Below are 13523 nucleotides of genomic sequence, written 5' to 3' on the forward strand. Positions count from 1 at the left end.
GGGTACCACTCAGAGCCCTTGACTTCATCGCACCAGCAGCCCAAGGCCCTTCTGCTGCCAGAGACCCCTGCCATCAAGTCCTGGTTAAAAACAGCCCAGGGCTCCTGGTGCCCTTGGAGCAAGGCCTGCGTTCCTGCCCGACAGCCCACCGAGACCTCCTCGCCTTCCTCTAACCTGCAGGAAAGCGGCTCCCCAGACACAGACTTTCTGCCCAGGCTGTCTGCCTGTGGGCGGGCCCAGCACCAACACAAATGGATCCCTGCACGGCTCTTGTGGGGACAGGGTCTGTGAGGGGCCTTCCTGGTCCGCCTCCTCTCAGCAAGGTCTGGGCGATTCAAGAATAAGGCTGGGCCCAGCCAGTGTGGCTCAGTGGTCGACTGTTGACCTATGAACCAGGAGGTCATGCCTGGGTTGCAGGATGATCCCCAGTGTGGGTTACGGATTGGCACTGTTTTGTTATTGTTTTAATAGCCAGAGTTTTGTTCTTGATGTTTAAGTTTTATTTTCATTATAGTAGCTAATAATAAAAAAAGGGGTGAGATGTGGGAAACTGATAGAGGGTTGAGCCTCGGACTGACCTGCTGGCAAAGACACAAACAAGTCCCAGCTTAGAGGGCTCAGTCCTCTAAGCATAATTAGGCTTGACCTTATAACACTCCCCAGATCTTACCTGGGAAGCTAATGGGCTGAGGGAAGTGCAGGGAGTATAAACATGATCAAAACAGGTGAAACTCACATGAACTGTAACTATGGTAACCACTGCCTTGTTTACCTCAGACTATAAAAGGTCGGTGCGGACTGAGCACTGGTGGAAGTCCTTCCTCTTGAGTTGGACTTACCCGCCTGGTCCCCCAATATTTCCAAATTATCTCTTGTCTTTTCTATTTCATTTGTGTGCGGCTCCTCTTCCAGATATTGAACCCTGAACCACGCGGGACGTGGGAGGAAACTTTTACGACATCTGGAAGTCGTAAAAGTTTCGATCCTCCGTAGGGAGCATGCAGGAAGCAGCCGATCGTTGTTCTGCTCTCACATCTATGTTTCTCTCTCCCTCTCTAAAATAAACTATTCTTTTTTTAAAAAAATACATATATATATATTATTGATTTTTTACAGGGAGGGGAGAGGAATAGAGAGTCAGAAACATGGATGAGAGAGAGAAACACTGATAAGCTGCCTCCCGCACACACCCCCACTGGGGATGTGCCCGCAACCAAGGTACATGCCCTTGACCAGAATCGAACCTGGGACCCTTGAGTCCTCAGGCCGATGCTCTATCCACCGAGCCAAACCGGTCAGGGCTAAAATAAACTATTCTTAAGATAAAAAAATACCCCCATGAGTTTTTTAAATTGTTCATTTGAAGATTTGAAGATTTTAAAGTTACTAGTTTTAATTTTTTTTTAGACAGGCTCTAAGCTAGAATGACCAATCCTACTGTTTGATTTATGATGGGTACAATGCCCCGTGCTCCGGTGCTACAGGTACCTTGCTTGCGTGAGTGAATGACAAAGTTCAAGGAAAATACCCGAGAGAACTGAAAACCTGTGTCCTGTGCACATGTGAGTGTCCACAGCAGCACTATTCCTAATGGTCAAAAGTGAAACAAGCAGATGTCCATCAACTGACGACTGGATAAACAGCTTGGGGTCCATCCGCACAGTGGAATATGATGCAGCCATGAAAAGGAGTGAAGCTCTGACGCAGGCCACAACGTGGATGAAACCTGATGACAGGATGCTCAGTGAGAGAAACCTGACACCAAAGACCACATAGTGTGAGTCCATTTATATAAAACTAGCGGCCCGGTGCACAAAATTTGTGCACTGGAGGTGGGGGAGGGGGGAGGTCCCCGCAGCTCGGCCTGTGCCCTCTCGCAGTCTGGGACCCCTCGCTCCTTACTGCCCACCTGCTTGCTGCTCCCTACCGCTCAGCTCACTGGTCCTTAGTGTTGCCGCGGAGGCTCCCCGCCACCACCGCTGTACTCGCCAATGTGAGCCTGGCGTCTGGCTGAGCAGCGCTCCCCCCCGTGGGAGTGCACTCACCGCCAAAGGGCAGCTCCTACGGTGAGCGACTGCCCCTTGGTGGTCAGTTCATAGCGAGCAGTTATTCCACCATTCGGTTGATTTGAATATTAGGGTTTTATTATATAGGAAAGGATATTGAATGTGAACTGCAAATAAAAAATAAAATTTAAAAAAGAACCAAGTAAAATTTTAGATCTGAAAAATTTTTAATATATATATATATTTTAATTCTCACTTAAGGATGTTTTTAAAATTGATTTTTAGAGAGAGAAACATCCATGTGACAGAGAAATACCAGTAGGCTGCCTCTGCACCTGCTGACGCAGCGGGATCTAACCTAAACCTAAGTATGTGCCCTAACCTAGAATCCAACAGGAAATCCTTTGGTGTACAGGTTGCGACTCCAACCAATTGAGCCACCTGGCCAGGGCAGATCTGAAAAAAAAATTTTTTTAAATGTACCTCCAAGCCCTGGTTGGTGTGGATCAGTAGTTAGAGCGTCCTCCCATGCACCAAAGGGTCATGGGTTCGATTCCAGGTGAGGGCACATATACAAGTTGTGGGTTCCATCCCTGTCGGAATGCTTGGGCAACTGACGTTTTTCTTTCTCTTTCCTTCTCCCTTCCTCTCTCTCTAGACTCAATGAAAAAAACATATCCTTAAAGGAGGACTTAAAAAGAAAAAAAAAATGCTGGTTTGGTTCAGTGGATAGTGCTTCTGCAGGCAGACTGAAGGGTAACAGATTGGATTCCAATCAAGGGCACGTATCTGGGTTGCAGGCTCAACCCAGGGCCCTGGTCGGGGATTCAGCAAGAGGCAACCAATTGATGTCTCTCACATTAGTTTCTGTCTTTTTCCCTCCCTTCCACTCTCTGTAAAAAAAAATAAAATCAATGCAAAAATGTCCTCAGATGAGGATTAACCAAAACAAACAAACAAACAAACAAACAAACAAACCCCCATCCCCAGTGTGGTTATTGAAGGAGCATATGAAGTATTTGTTGAATGAATGGGAAGGGATGGGGCTTCTCTGTTTTAGCAACTCTGCAAGCCAGAGATTTATTTTTTATTTTAATTTTCATTGATTGATTAGAGAGAGGACGGGGGCGAGAGAAACACCAGTGTGTTCTTCCACTTCTTATGCTCTTTGGTTGCTTCTTGTCTGTGCCCTGACCAGGGATGCAACCCGCAACCTTGCTGCATCAGGAGGTGGTTCCAACCCACTGCACTGCGTGCTGTCAGGGCCCCTCAACAAAACCTCTGGGTGCCCTGGCCCCTGCTGTGGGTCGGAGCTCCTCTGCCACAGCAAAGGTTTGGGTTCATTCTGTCAGGGCACCTTTTTGGGTTTTGGGTTTGATCCTTGGTCGGGGCTGACTGCTGCTCAGGAAGTGACCGAGGACCGTTGAGGTCCGTGTGCTCTAGTCATTCGGTGGGGAGCTGGGGTTCCATTGCTGACCTGGCCGACTCTGATCCCCACTTCAACTATGGCAGCTGCGTGGCCTCCGCCAGCGTGCACATCCACATGGGTAGGTCGCCCTCTCCGAGGCTCTGCAGGCCTGACTGCTGCGCAGTTGCCCTGGGAGGCGGATTTCCAGACTCCCAAGGACAGCGGGGTCAAGGGAAAGCACTTAGCTCCGCCTCCCTTCGGGGCTCCCGGGCGGAGCGGAGCGGAGCGGCCATCCTGCGCAGGGCTCGGAGGGGAGAGCCGCCCCAGGGAGGCCTCCTAGCTGGGTGCTGAGAAAACGAAACCGGAGCCCTTCCTGCTTGAACCCTGTCGTCTTCAGTGTAGAAAGGGACAGACGAAAGCCTCAGCAGCCTTACTGGGGCATCTTTAAGTGAAGATGTTATTTTTGTTCAGTGAAAATAAGTTAATTGTGTAATAAATATTGTGTAATCATTGTGATTTATTGTGTAATCACTGTGATTACACAATAACCTGCATTGAGTTATCTGCTGGGATGTTTGTGCTTTAGGGCATGTGAACGCATTTCATTTTATTGCAGCCTCATGTCCCCGGGCCTCATGTGGCACACAGCCATGCCTACCCGCTCCTGCTGGTCGTTACCATGAGGGCGTCCCGGATAATTAGCATATTCCTCTATTATCACATAGGATGTCTGAAACAGGCAAACCCACCAGACAGAGCGCACACTGGTGGTTTCTGGAGGTTGGAGAATGAGGAATGATTGCTAATGGGCACATTTCTTGTGCAGTGATGAAAATATTCACCATTTAGAGACTGAACCGTACACGTTCAAAGGATGGATTTGATGGCATGCATGTTAATTCTCCTGACCTGGGCTTGCTCAGACCAACAGCCCACGCCCATGCCCAGGTGTGCCTGTCACCCAGGAGCACATGTGCCCGGGAGTGCCTGTCACCCAGGTGTGCCTGCCACCAAGACAGGCTTAAAGTCAGGCAGGCTCTGCTTTCCCCACCCCTCTCCAGCCTCCCTGTGACCCCGAGCTCTGGGTGAAAGGGACTCTGGCAGCAGTAGAGATGGGAACATGCAGCCAGGAGAGCCAGGAAGGAAGCTTGGGACAGCCCGCATAGGGGTCCCGAGTAGGGGTACAGGGTTCCAGCAGGGCTTCCTTGGAATGTGATCCACAGTTGCTCTCATCCCAGGTTCTGACCCATCCCTTGTGATTTGTCCACTTTTCCTTCTCCATGTGCGGCAGGGGCACCACCGTCTCACAGCTGAGACCAGAACTCAGACGGTTGTGTCCTCTGGGTTTCCTTGCACACACATGGCCTCCCCATGAGGCTCAGGACACCTTGTTCTGTGATCACTTTACCACATGGAAGGCTTTCTTCCTGAAACAACTAGCGCTCCTTCCTCAGTCTCTGCACCCACACCCCCCCATACAGGTCCTGGATCACCAAAAAGGGGCCCTGCATGACCTGGTTGGTCCTGGGGACACTCTGATCTTCACCCCAATCTCCGACACCAGAAACAAAGCAGAAGCAGACGGCGGCTCTGTTACAGGGATCAGTCCCAGACTGGTGCTGCGACACCCAGGATGACACGTGCCAGGCTCCACTCTCGGGCTTCCCAGCCAGTCAGGCTCAGGTGCCACGGGTCCTTGATGAGACAGGCCCAGGAAGGGCACCACGGGACACTATGCCTGGCAGACCGGGAGGGCCGCTTGGCCCGGGGGGCACAACCACAGCGAACGGTCCCACTAACTTCCGAAGGTCTTGGGGAGGAAGCAAGAGGAAGCACCTCCGAAAAGCCTCGAGCCGCACAGGCTGCTGGCACAACAGCAGCTCTGGGAAGCAGCGCCGGGCAATCCTGCCGGGATGTGCGTGCGAATCTTTCGGATCCTCTTAAAATGCAGATTCTGCCTGGCAGGGCCCGAGAGTCTGCATTTCTCCTGAATTCCCAGGGGATGCTGCTGCTGCTGGCGGTTCCGCGGGCCACACTGGGCCAGACAAGAGTCCAGCCCAAGCATGTGAAACTCAGAGGCTAACACGGGACAAATAAACAAGGTTGAAGTTTATGTGGGCCGCAAAAAAACCCAAAAGCTTCAATTTTCATAGAAACGTAGGTTTATTTCGATAGAGACATGCTGAATACAAAGGGCTGAAGTAAATGAGTCATCGTTAACATAAAATAATAGAACATTTTAATAATTTTTCTTGAACATTAACAGACACTGAGTAATTGGGCAAATCAATATGCGTAACGCAAATAAACCTATTTTTCTTGTTCTCTGAAAGCGAAATATTTCCTGTTGCGTACACCAAACAAGTCAATACAAGACTAATGATGTGGCAATCGGCTGCTAAAATATTCGCTTGCTAGTATTAGTGGAAAGAAATGGTGCGCCTGCGCATAAGGCACGTAAGGGAAATGAATGCAACACGATTATAGTGATCAGTTCATTATTAATAATTCTGCATAGCAGGATATTGTAAAAATTAAGTTACAAAATTTTTATTAAAACGTTTCTCACATACCGTTATACTGGCTGGGCCACATGCAGCCCGTGGGCCGAGAGTCTAACATGCTTGGTCTATCCAGTAAGAAATACACCAAGAGACACAGATATCACTTCCAATTTTGTAGGAGCCACATTCTAAAGTGGTTTTAAAAAATCTTTTTATTGATTTTTAGAGAGAAGAAAGGAGAGAGACAGAGAGAAACATCAATGAGGGAGAATCATGGATTGGCTGCCTCCTACATGTCCCCTACTGGGGATGGAGCCCACCACCCAGGCATGTGCCCTGATGGGGAATTGAACCTTCGACCTCTTGGTGCATGGGTTGACGCTCAACCACTGAACCACACCAGCTGGGCTAGGGACCACATTTTAAAAAGCAAAAGAAATATGTGAAGTTAATTTAATAAGAGACTTTATTTGTTTAATTCAAAGGAGCCAAAATATTTCCACAAGTAATAAATCTAAAGGGATTATCAGTGAAATACTTTACATCCCCCTTTTTTTCAGACTAAGTCAAAAGCCCAGGGTGTATTTTCACTTGCACTACATCTCATTTTGGACTCGTCACATTTCAAGTGCTCAAGAGTGACATGCCAAAGTGGCTCCCAAGGGCCAGTACAGGCCTAAAAGATCAAGACAGGAGAGAGGATATGGAAGATGAGACTGTGAAACAGTCAGGAGCGAAAACAAAAGCAGCATCTATAGCAGCCATTTTCATATCATGACACATATAAAGTAATTAGTAAAATTCTGCAGCACACCAAAAAAAACAACCACATTTTTTGTCAATTTGACAAACAAAATAGGTATAAATTTGACTCATTCACACCGAATTGTTGTGTTGGCTGTTGCCGTATTTTTATTTGACAAAATAAGGGGAGAGAGGTCATGTTTTAAACACTCTGGCAGCACACTGGTTGAAAGTCGCTGTGTATACCCAGCTAAAGTGTCACATGAGCAGTCACTGAGGTCATGCTACTGTTACTGAGTTCCAGCCAGAGCGTGAGGACTCGAAGAGCACTCTGGTCCCTGCTTTGCTGGACGTCTACAGGAATCAGACCCACGGAGAGCCTGGAGGCAGTGCACAAGTTAGTGACTGCGACTGTCCAGGCAGCGCCATCACCGAGATGAGAAAGAAAACGCAACACAAGACACTCAGGCTCCAAAGGAGGTGGGGGTCAGCTGGCCGAGGAAGGTCAGGAGAGAGATGCTTAGGGATGAGTCCCAGATTTGTGGATAAAGCTATGGACAGGGCTGGCAACGCAGGAGAATTAAAGGAGGTGAGGAGACGAATGAATGATCACCGTCTGGATCACTCCAAGCGAACCCAGGTCGGAACTGCACACGGAGGTTCAACAGTTGTCTACACACAGCCACTCTCTCCCGGGAGTGCAAGGGACCACACAGATGAGAGACAGGAAAGAAGGGAAGGACTTTCGGGAAACCAGCACTGTAGCGGACGGTGTAGCGGACGGCAAGGTAAAGAGCCAGTGAAGGACGCATGTGTGAAACAAGGAGTTTTCGGGAGACATCGTTCTCAGGTGGGTCATCTCAGAGTTACACTCTGAGAAAGTGTTAGAAATAAAGTCAGTGGTGGTCCACTTTCAAGGCAAGGCATTGAAACTTGAATGGAAAATTACTGGTAGTCTGCTTGCACAGCGGCCTGCAGACGGACCTGACAAAGTTCATGCACTTGGAGAGTCCCAGGGTGGAGAGGGGGGGACAGCCCTCCATGCACCGACTGGCCACACGAGGGGCCTCCAAGCAGAAGACCCCACAGGCCAGTGTCTTCAAAAGAAGGAAGCATGAGCTTTAAACGCTGACATCCTTTGGTGACACACAGTTACCCAGAGAGGGCGATGTTGCAGCCAGGGAACAGGGCAGCCTGCAGGGGGTTTTCTGGTTATCACACCTGCAGAGGGGGTGTCAGTGGGAGAGAACAGGGAAGCTGCTACACATCCTACAATGCACAGGAAAGCCGCCCAAGAAAATGAACCAGCCCAGAACAACAATAGTGTCAAGATTTAAAAACTGTCGTCAAATGGATGTGAGAGTCATTCAATACGGCTCTGCCAACGGATTTCCCACAACTGCAGATGGCACTGACTGGAGGGGAAACAGGAACATTTGGAGTCTAGATCTGGTCCCCAAGATCCTTCTCAAGACTTGCCGGGTTGATGACCCCAGCGCACATCTATACAGTGGGCTACACAAGGTCTCCACCAGAAGGTCAGGGACTGAAGCAGCCTAGATGGGCACCCGTCCCAGTTCTAAGATGCACACCCCTGTGAGGCTTTCTAAGGAGACCTCATTATCACAGCAAGAGCCCTCACACAGGGTCCAGCTTCTCCCCGCCAGATTCTGTCAAATAGGAAATGTGCTAAGACCCAGGGCCCTAACATATAAACTATTTAATAACAAAGTGGTTGTTTTTTTAATACACACCCAAGGATATGTTTATTTTTATTGATTTCAGAGAAGAAGGGAGAGAGAGAAACATGATGAGAATCATTGATCAGCTGCCTCCTGCACGTCCCCTACTGAGGATTGAACATGCAAGCCAGGCATGTGCCCTGACCGGGAATAGAACCAGTGAACTCTTGGTTCATAGGCTGATGCCCAACCACTGAACCACACTGGCCGGGCTATACTGATTTTAGAAAGAAAGGAAGGAAAAGAGAGAAACAGTGATTAGTTGCCTCCCATATACACCCGACCAGGGATCAATCCCATAATCTAGGTATGTGTACTGACCAGGAATTGAACCCACAACCTTCCTGGTGTATGGGATGACTAATCAACTTGGCCACCTGGCCAGAGCTTATCACAAAGCTTTTTAAATGCAAAAAAAAAATTGATTAGAAGAATTACTATCTAATGAGCCCTGAAGATTTTTCAGTAACAAGAGGAAAAGAAGTTGCCGAAGCCGGTTTGGCTCGGTGGATGGAGCGTCGGCCTGCGGACTGAAGGGTCCCGGGTTCGGTTCCGGTCAAGGGCATGTGCCTGGGTTGCGGGCACATCCCCAGTGGGAGGTGTGCGGGAGGCAGCTGATCGATGTTTCTCTCTCTCATCGATGTTTCTAACTCTCTATCTCTCTCCCTTCCTCTCTGTAAAAAATCAATAAAATATATTTTTTAAAAAAAAAAAGAGGAAAAGAAGTCAAAGCTCAGATTAAAGTAAATTTTGGTGTGAAACAATTGTCCCCAGGGCCCATCAAAAAAGTCTATTTCCATTCTTTAAGTAAAGCTAGACATGCATTCCTTCATCCTTTTCTTTTAAACTCTTTTTGTTGAAAGTATTACATATGTCTCCTTTTCCCCCCACTGACCTCTCAGCCCGCTCCCACCCCCCAGCACAGGCCCTCACCCCCCTACTGTCTGTATCCTTATCCTTTTCTAATAATGTGATAGTTAATCACCAGCTGCTGAATTGTAAGCGAGTGTCCCTGACAACTAATCCAGGAGAAAGGACAGGTATGTAAATATTGTCTATACCGTTCCACAGGTGCATGTGTGAGAGCACCTATGAGCACTTACATACAAGTGTGCATGAAAACTTAGAACACAAGTCCAAACTGCTCTGAATCCTCTCTCTCGTAAGCAAAGAAACCACAACTCTCCAGTCACCCCGAGGCAGCTACAAAGAAGAAACAGCAGTTTAAGGGAGGGACGCATGAGCGTCTCAGATAAGAATCACAAGCATTTTAGTCTGAAAATCCTGAAGCACAATCCAGAAAGACTGTGTGTGTGTACCCTGCTACTAGCTTAGCCACAAAAACTTTCCAAAACAAAGCAAAACAAAAACCTTAGTAACTCCCGTGGGAGCCAACCAACAGGCCAAATCAGGAGCAAACGGCCACAGATGCCCGGAGAAGGCCCAGTCTTCCCCTGGGTGTCACTGCCCGCCTCCTTCAGCTTCCAGAATGGCGCCTCTGAGGGAGAACAGGCGGCCACCGATAGTACACTGGGTCACCAGTGTATCATTTCAGAACTGGGGGGTCCTCTTAGGCAGGGAGAACAGGAGGCCACTGGGATTTTTAGAACTTGGGGTACCTGTTGCCAGATGGGTACTAGATTTATCAGGGTGATCACTTTGTAACTAATATAAATGTCTAATCACGGGGTTGCACACCTCGAACTACTATAATATTGCATATCAACTGTAATTAAAAAGCAAAAAATCTATTAAGGAAAAAAAAAACTTGGGGTTACCTTTGAAAGGAGGAATGCTTTGGAGTCGCTTTATCCAGCTGTAAAACAACTGAATTTTAAAGTGACTTCCAGCTTTCTCACACTGTGTAAGGTCAAAAAGCAAGTAAAGTTTTAAAACGTGTTCCATCGGCTATAAAGGTAAGTCCAAGGAAGAGACAGGGTGGGGCAAATATAGTTTTACAGTTTTTTGTATGGAAAATAATACGATTAAGTAATAATACAAGAATAAACTGTTTTTGAGTACTCACAATTGTAAACCTACATTTGTCCCACCATGAATGTTGAATCATGTATCTTTTCTTAAAAAGAATACATGAAATGTTAAAGGTCCAGTAACTTATCCAATCCCTTTAATTTTACCATCAGAAATGCCCTGTAAAACCTTTATTTAAAAGATGCAGGCAAGCCCTGACTGGGTGCTCAGTGGGCTGGGGCGTCCTCCCATATACCAACAGGCTGCGGGTTCCATTCCTGGTCAGGGCACACACCTAGGTTACGTGTCCGATCCCCGGTCTGGGCGCATATGAGAGACAATTGATCAATGCTTCTCTCTTCCCTTTCTCTCTCTCTAAAAAGAATTTGTTTTAATTCATAAAAAAGTTGATACCCAAGTACATATTTTTAAAAAAGATACGGGCAAAATACGCTTTAATACAAACTTTGGGGGAAAAATGCCCTCCCTGGGCCAGGTGTGCAATGACTGCCCACCATCTTTTCCAGGAATGCAGTCCACATAAATTCAGCGCACTCTGAACAAGCCTGCCTAAGTCCCCAGTTCTGCAAATATAAATGTGAGAGAAAGCACGGAACAGAACAGTTGGACGGCTCATTTGCTCTCTGAACAACGGAGCCACACCACTGCCCACATTCATGCCGGGAGGGTGGGCGGGCAGTCACCAGGTTTCTCCCTGCGGTGGACACGCAGGGAAGCCCAGGAAACAGGTAGGACACCTTCAAAAGCTTCCAGGAGCCAAACATTTTCACATTTTCAATGGAACTTTGTCCCTAGGAATGAGCTGGCCCAACCCTTCCCAAGTAAACGGACCAACCCACACTCTGAACCAGAAGAAAACAGGGCGATGTGTTTGCTGTTGGCGTGTTTTTACAGGTTCCCCCGGTCCGTTTCAAAATGAATTTTGTTTCTGAGACAAGATAATCCCATTCTAAAGCAGCCCGTCTCCCCCAAACCCCTATAGGAGAATCACATTCCTGATGAGACACACTGGGAATGTCTTATCACTGGAGCTGAAACTCCGCTTTTATAAAGGCGGCTGAAAAGTTTCTGTGCGTTTGGGCAGGTCTCCAGAGCGCCAGGGAAATGGAAATCGAAAGTGAGCGAACACCGATGGACAGATGCGAATCTGCGGGCTGGCGGCGGCGGCGGCGGCTGGGCTGCGTTTCCTAGCGGTAAGGGTGCAGGTCCCAGGGGTGCGGAACCCCGGCAGAACAGGGGCACACACCGGTGGGGAGCGTTTCCTCCGGGCCTCTGGGCGGCCCCACAGGTGCAGGCCGCTGCTGGCCAGACCGGGAGTAACCGGGACCCTGCCGGGCCCCTTCGCGGAGGGGGACCCGGAACAGAAGCCATGGAAACACTGCGCGGCGCCAGGCGGCAGCAGGGCTCCGGCCGCCGCAGAGCAGCGGGGGACGCCGCGCCGCACCTATGCGTGTCCGGAAGTCCACCTCCCACAGGTGACCCGGACAGGTGCGCCCCGGAGCAGGGGGGCGACCGCCGCGCTCCCGCCGGTGCCTCACCCCTCCGAGCCCCCGCCCACCCGTGGGCAGTCCCCGCGCGGGCCCCGCGGTCGCCTTACCTTGGTGATGACCCGCGGCGGGCCGTGCTGGCGGGCGGCCTTCAGGGTGAAGCCCCGAGGGGCGCCATCGTTCAGCTGCACCTCCACGGGGCGCCCGCCTTCGGCGGTACAGGCCCAAGGCTCGGGCCACGCGTGGGACTCGGCGCCCTCCATGGCGCGGGGCGCGCAGGCTGCGAGGCCCCAGAGGCCGCGGGGCCACCTCCATGCGCTCCGGGGGTCCGGCTGTCCGAGGCGGGGAGGCTTCCGGCCACCAGCGAACTTGCGCTGCAACTTGGAACTGCGGGCCGACCCGGGAAGGGGCCGACAGGGCTGGCGGAGGGAGGGCGGAGCGGCGGGAGGGCGGGGCGCGGAGCCGGGGCCGGCCGGGGCGGGCGGAGGCCCTGGGGCGCGTGCTCGGGTCTCCCCAGCGGCGCGGGGCGAGAGGGGCGCGCGCTCGGGGCCGGGGGTGGCCCGGGCTGTGGCTCGGGTCCTGCCCGTCTTCCCGCGCGGGCACCAGAGGCCGGTTTGGGGCCCGTCAGCCCGCCTCCGGGAAGATCGAGGCGCGGCCAGTGAGAGGGCGGAAGCGCCCGCGCGGGGCGGGCTAGACAGCGGCCGCAGGCCTTGGCGCCTCCATCTTGGAGCGCGCGGCCGGCCCTGCGCCGCCGCCTTTGTGGGCGCGGACTTGGGGCCACGCAGGTGAGGCCGGAAGCGGACGGGAGCCGCGCGCCGCCGGCCGGCCCCGCGTGGACGCACCTGGCCCCGAGTTCCGGGCATCGGGACCGCGGGTCCCGGAAGCGGGCCGCGCGCGCGCACACTTCCAGCTGGAGAAATGGGCGGGGCGCCCCCTCCGCCAAAGGCCCCCCGCTGGCCCTGTCCCCAGGAGGGACTGCCCGTCCTCCCCAAACCCCCTCCTGCGGCGTCCGGCCCAGAAGAGGAACGGCTTCTTGTTGGCTCTTCCTGTAGTTACATCCCAGAAGTTTCCCTTCAAACCCTGCTCTCACTTTCATGGAAGCCTGTCACCAGGACTTAGGGTCCTGAGGCTGCATCCTCGACAAAGGGAAGCGCTCGCTGGGCTGGCGTCATTGAATGTTTCTGAATTGAACGGGTGTGCCACCTCTGCCTGCCCCTTTTCAATTTCCATAAAGGTCCGAAATAAAGAAATAGCATTTATGTATTTGCATGCTTTGCAAAAAACAATTTTTTATTGCTGTTTGTAGTTATGAAGCTAGATGCTGATGAACACCTGTTTCCTCACAGCAGCTCCATCCACCCGGGGACTTGTAGCAGGTGATGAGGCTGGGAGTGGGCGGCAAGAACCAGACGGACAGCACTGGACAGACACCGAGGGCCCCGGGCCTTGTCTGGGCTCCGCCACTGAAGAGCCAAGATGAGGAATTTCAACTCTGGTTTCTTTCTTCAGCGGCCAAGCGAGGGATCTGCATTCTATGGTCAGAATACCAGGGCGGATCTCTGTGACATCCAGGCAACTGAAATAAGAGTGTGGACACCCCTGGCACCTGTCCTGTGGCTGGGCAGTGCTTACTGCCCCAT

General features: G+C 51.1%; 1 protein-coding gene across 1 annotated transcript in view; it reads right to left on the reverse strand.

Moving 5' to 3' along the window:
• The window catches only part of LOC139020085 (F-box-like/WD repeat-containing protein TBL1X), a 30252-nt gene extending 17813 nt beyond the window's left edge, over positions 1 to 12439 (reverse strand). The window contains exon 1 of the mRNA XM_070429673.1: positions 11994 to 12439. Coding sequence (XP_070285774.1) covers positions 11994 to 12198 — 205 coding nt within the window. The 5' untranslated portion in view covers positions 12199 to 12439. The remainder of the gene's footprint in view (positions 1 to 11993) is intronic.
• Positions 12440 to 13523: the final 1084 nt, after the last annotated feature.

The sequence above is a fragment of the Myotis yumanensis genome, unplaced genomic scaffold (assembly GCF_028538775.1).
Source record: "Myotis yumanensis isolate MYYU_CA2020_CCGP unplaced genomic scaffold, mMyoYum1.0.hap1 SCAF_11, whole genome shotgun sequence".
In the NCBI taxonomy this organism is placed as follows: domain Eukaryota; kingdom Metazoa; phylum Chordata; class Mammalia; order Chiroptera; family Vespertilionidae; genus Myotis; species Myotis yumanensis.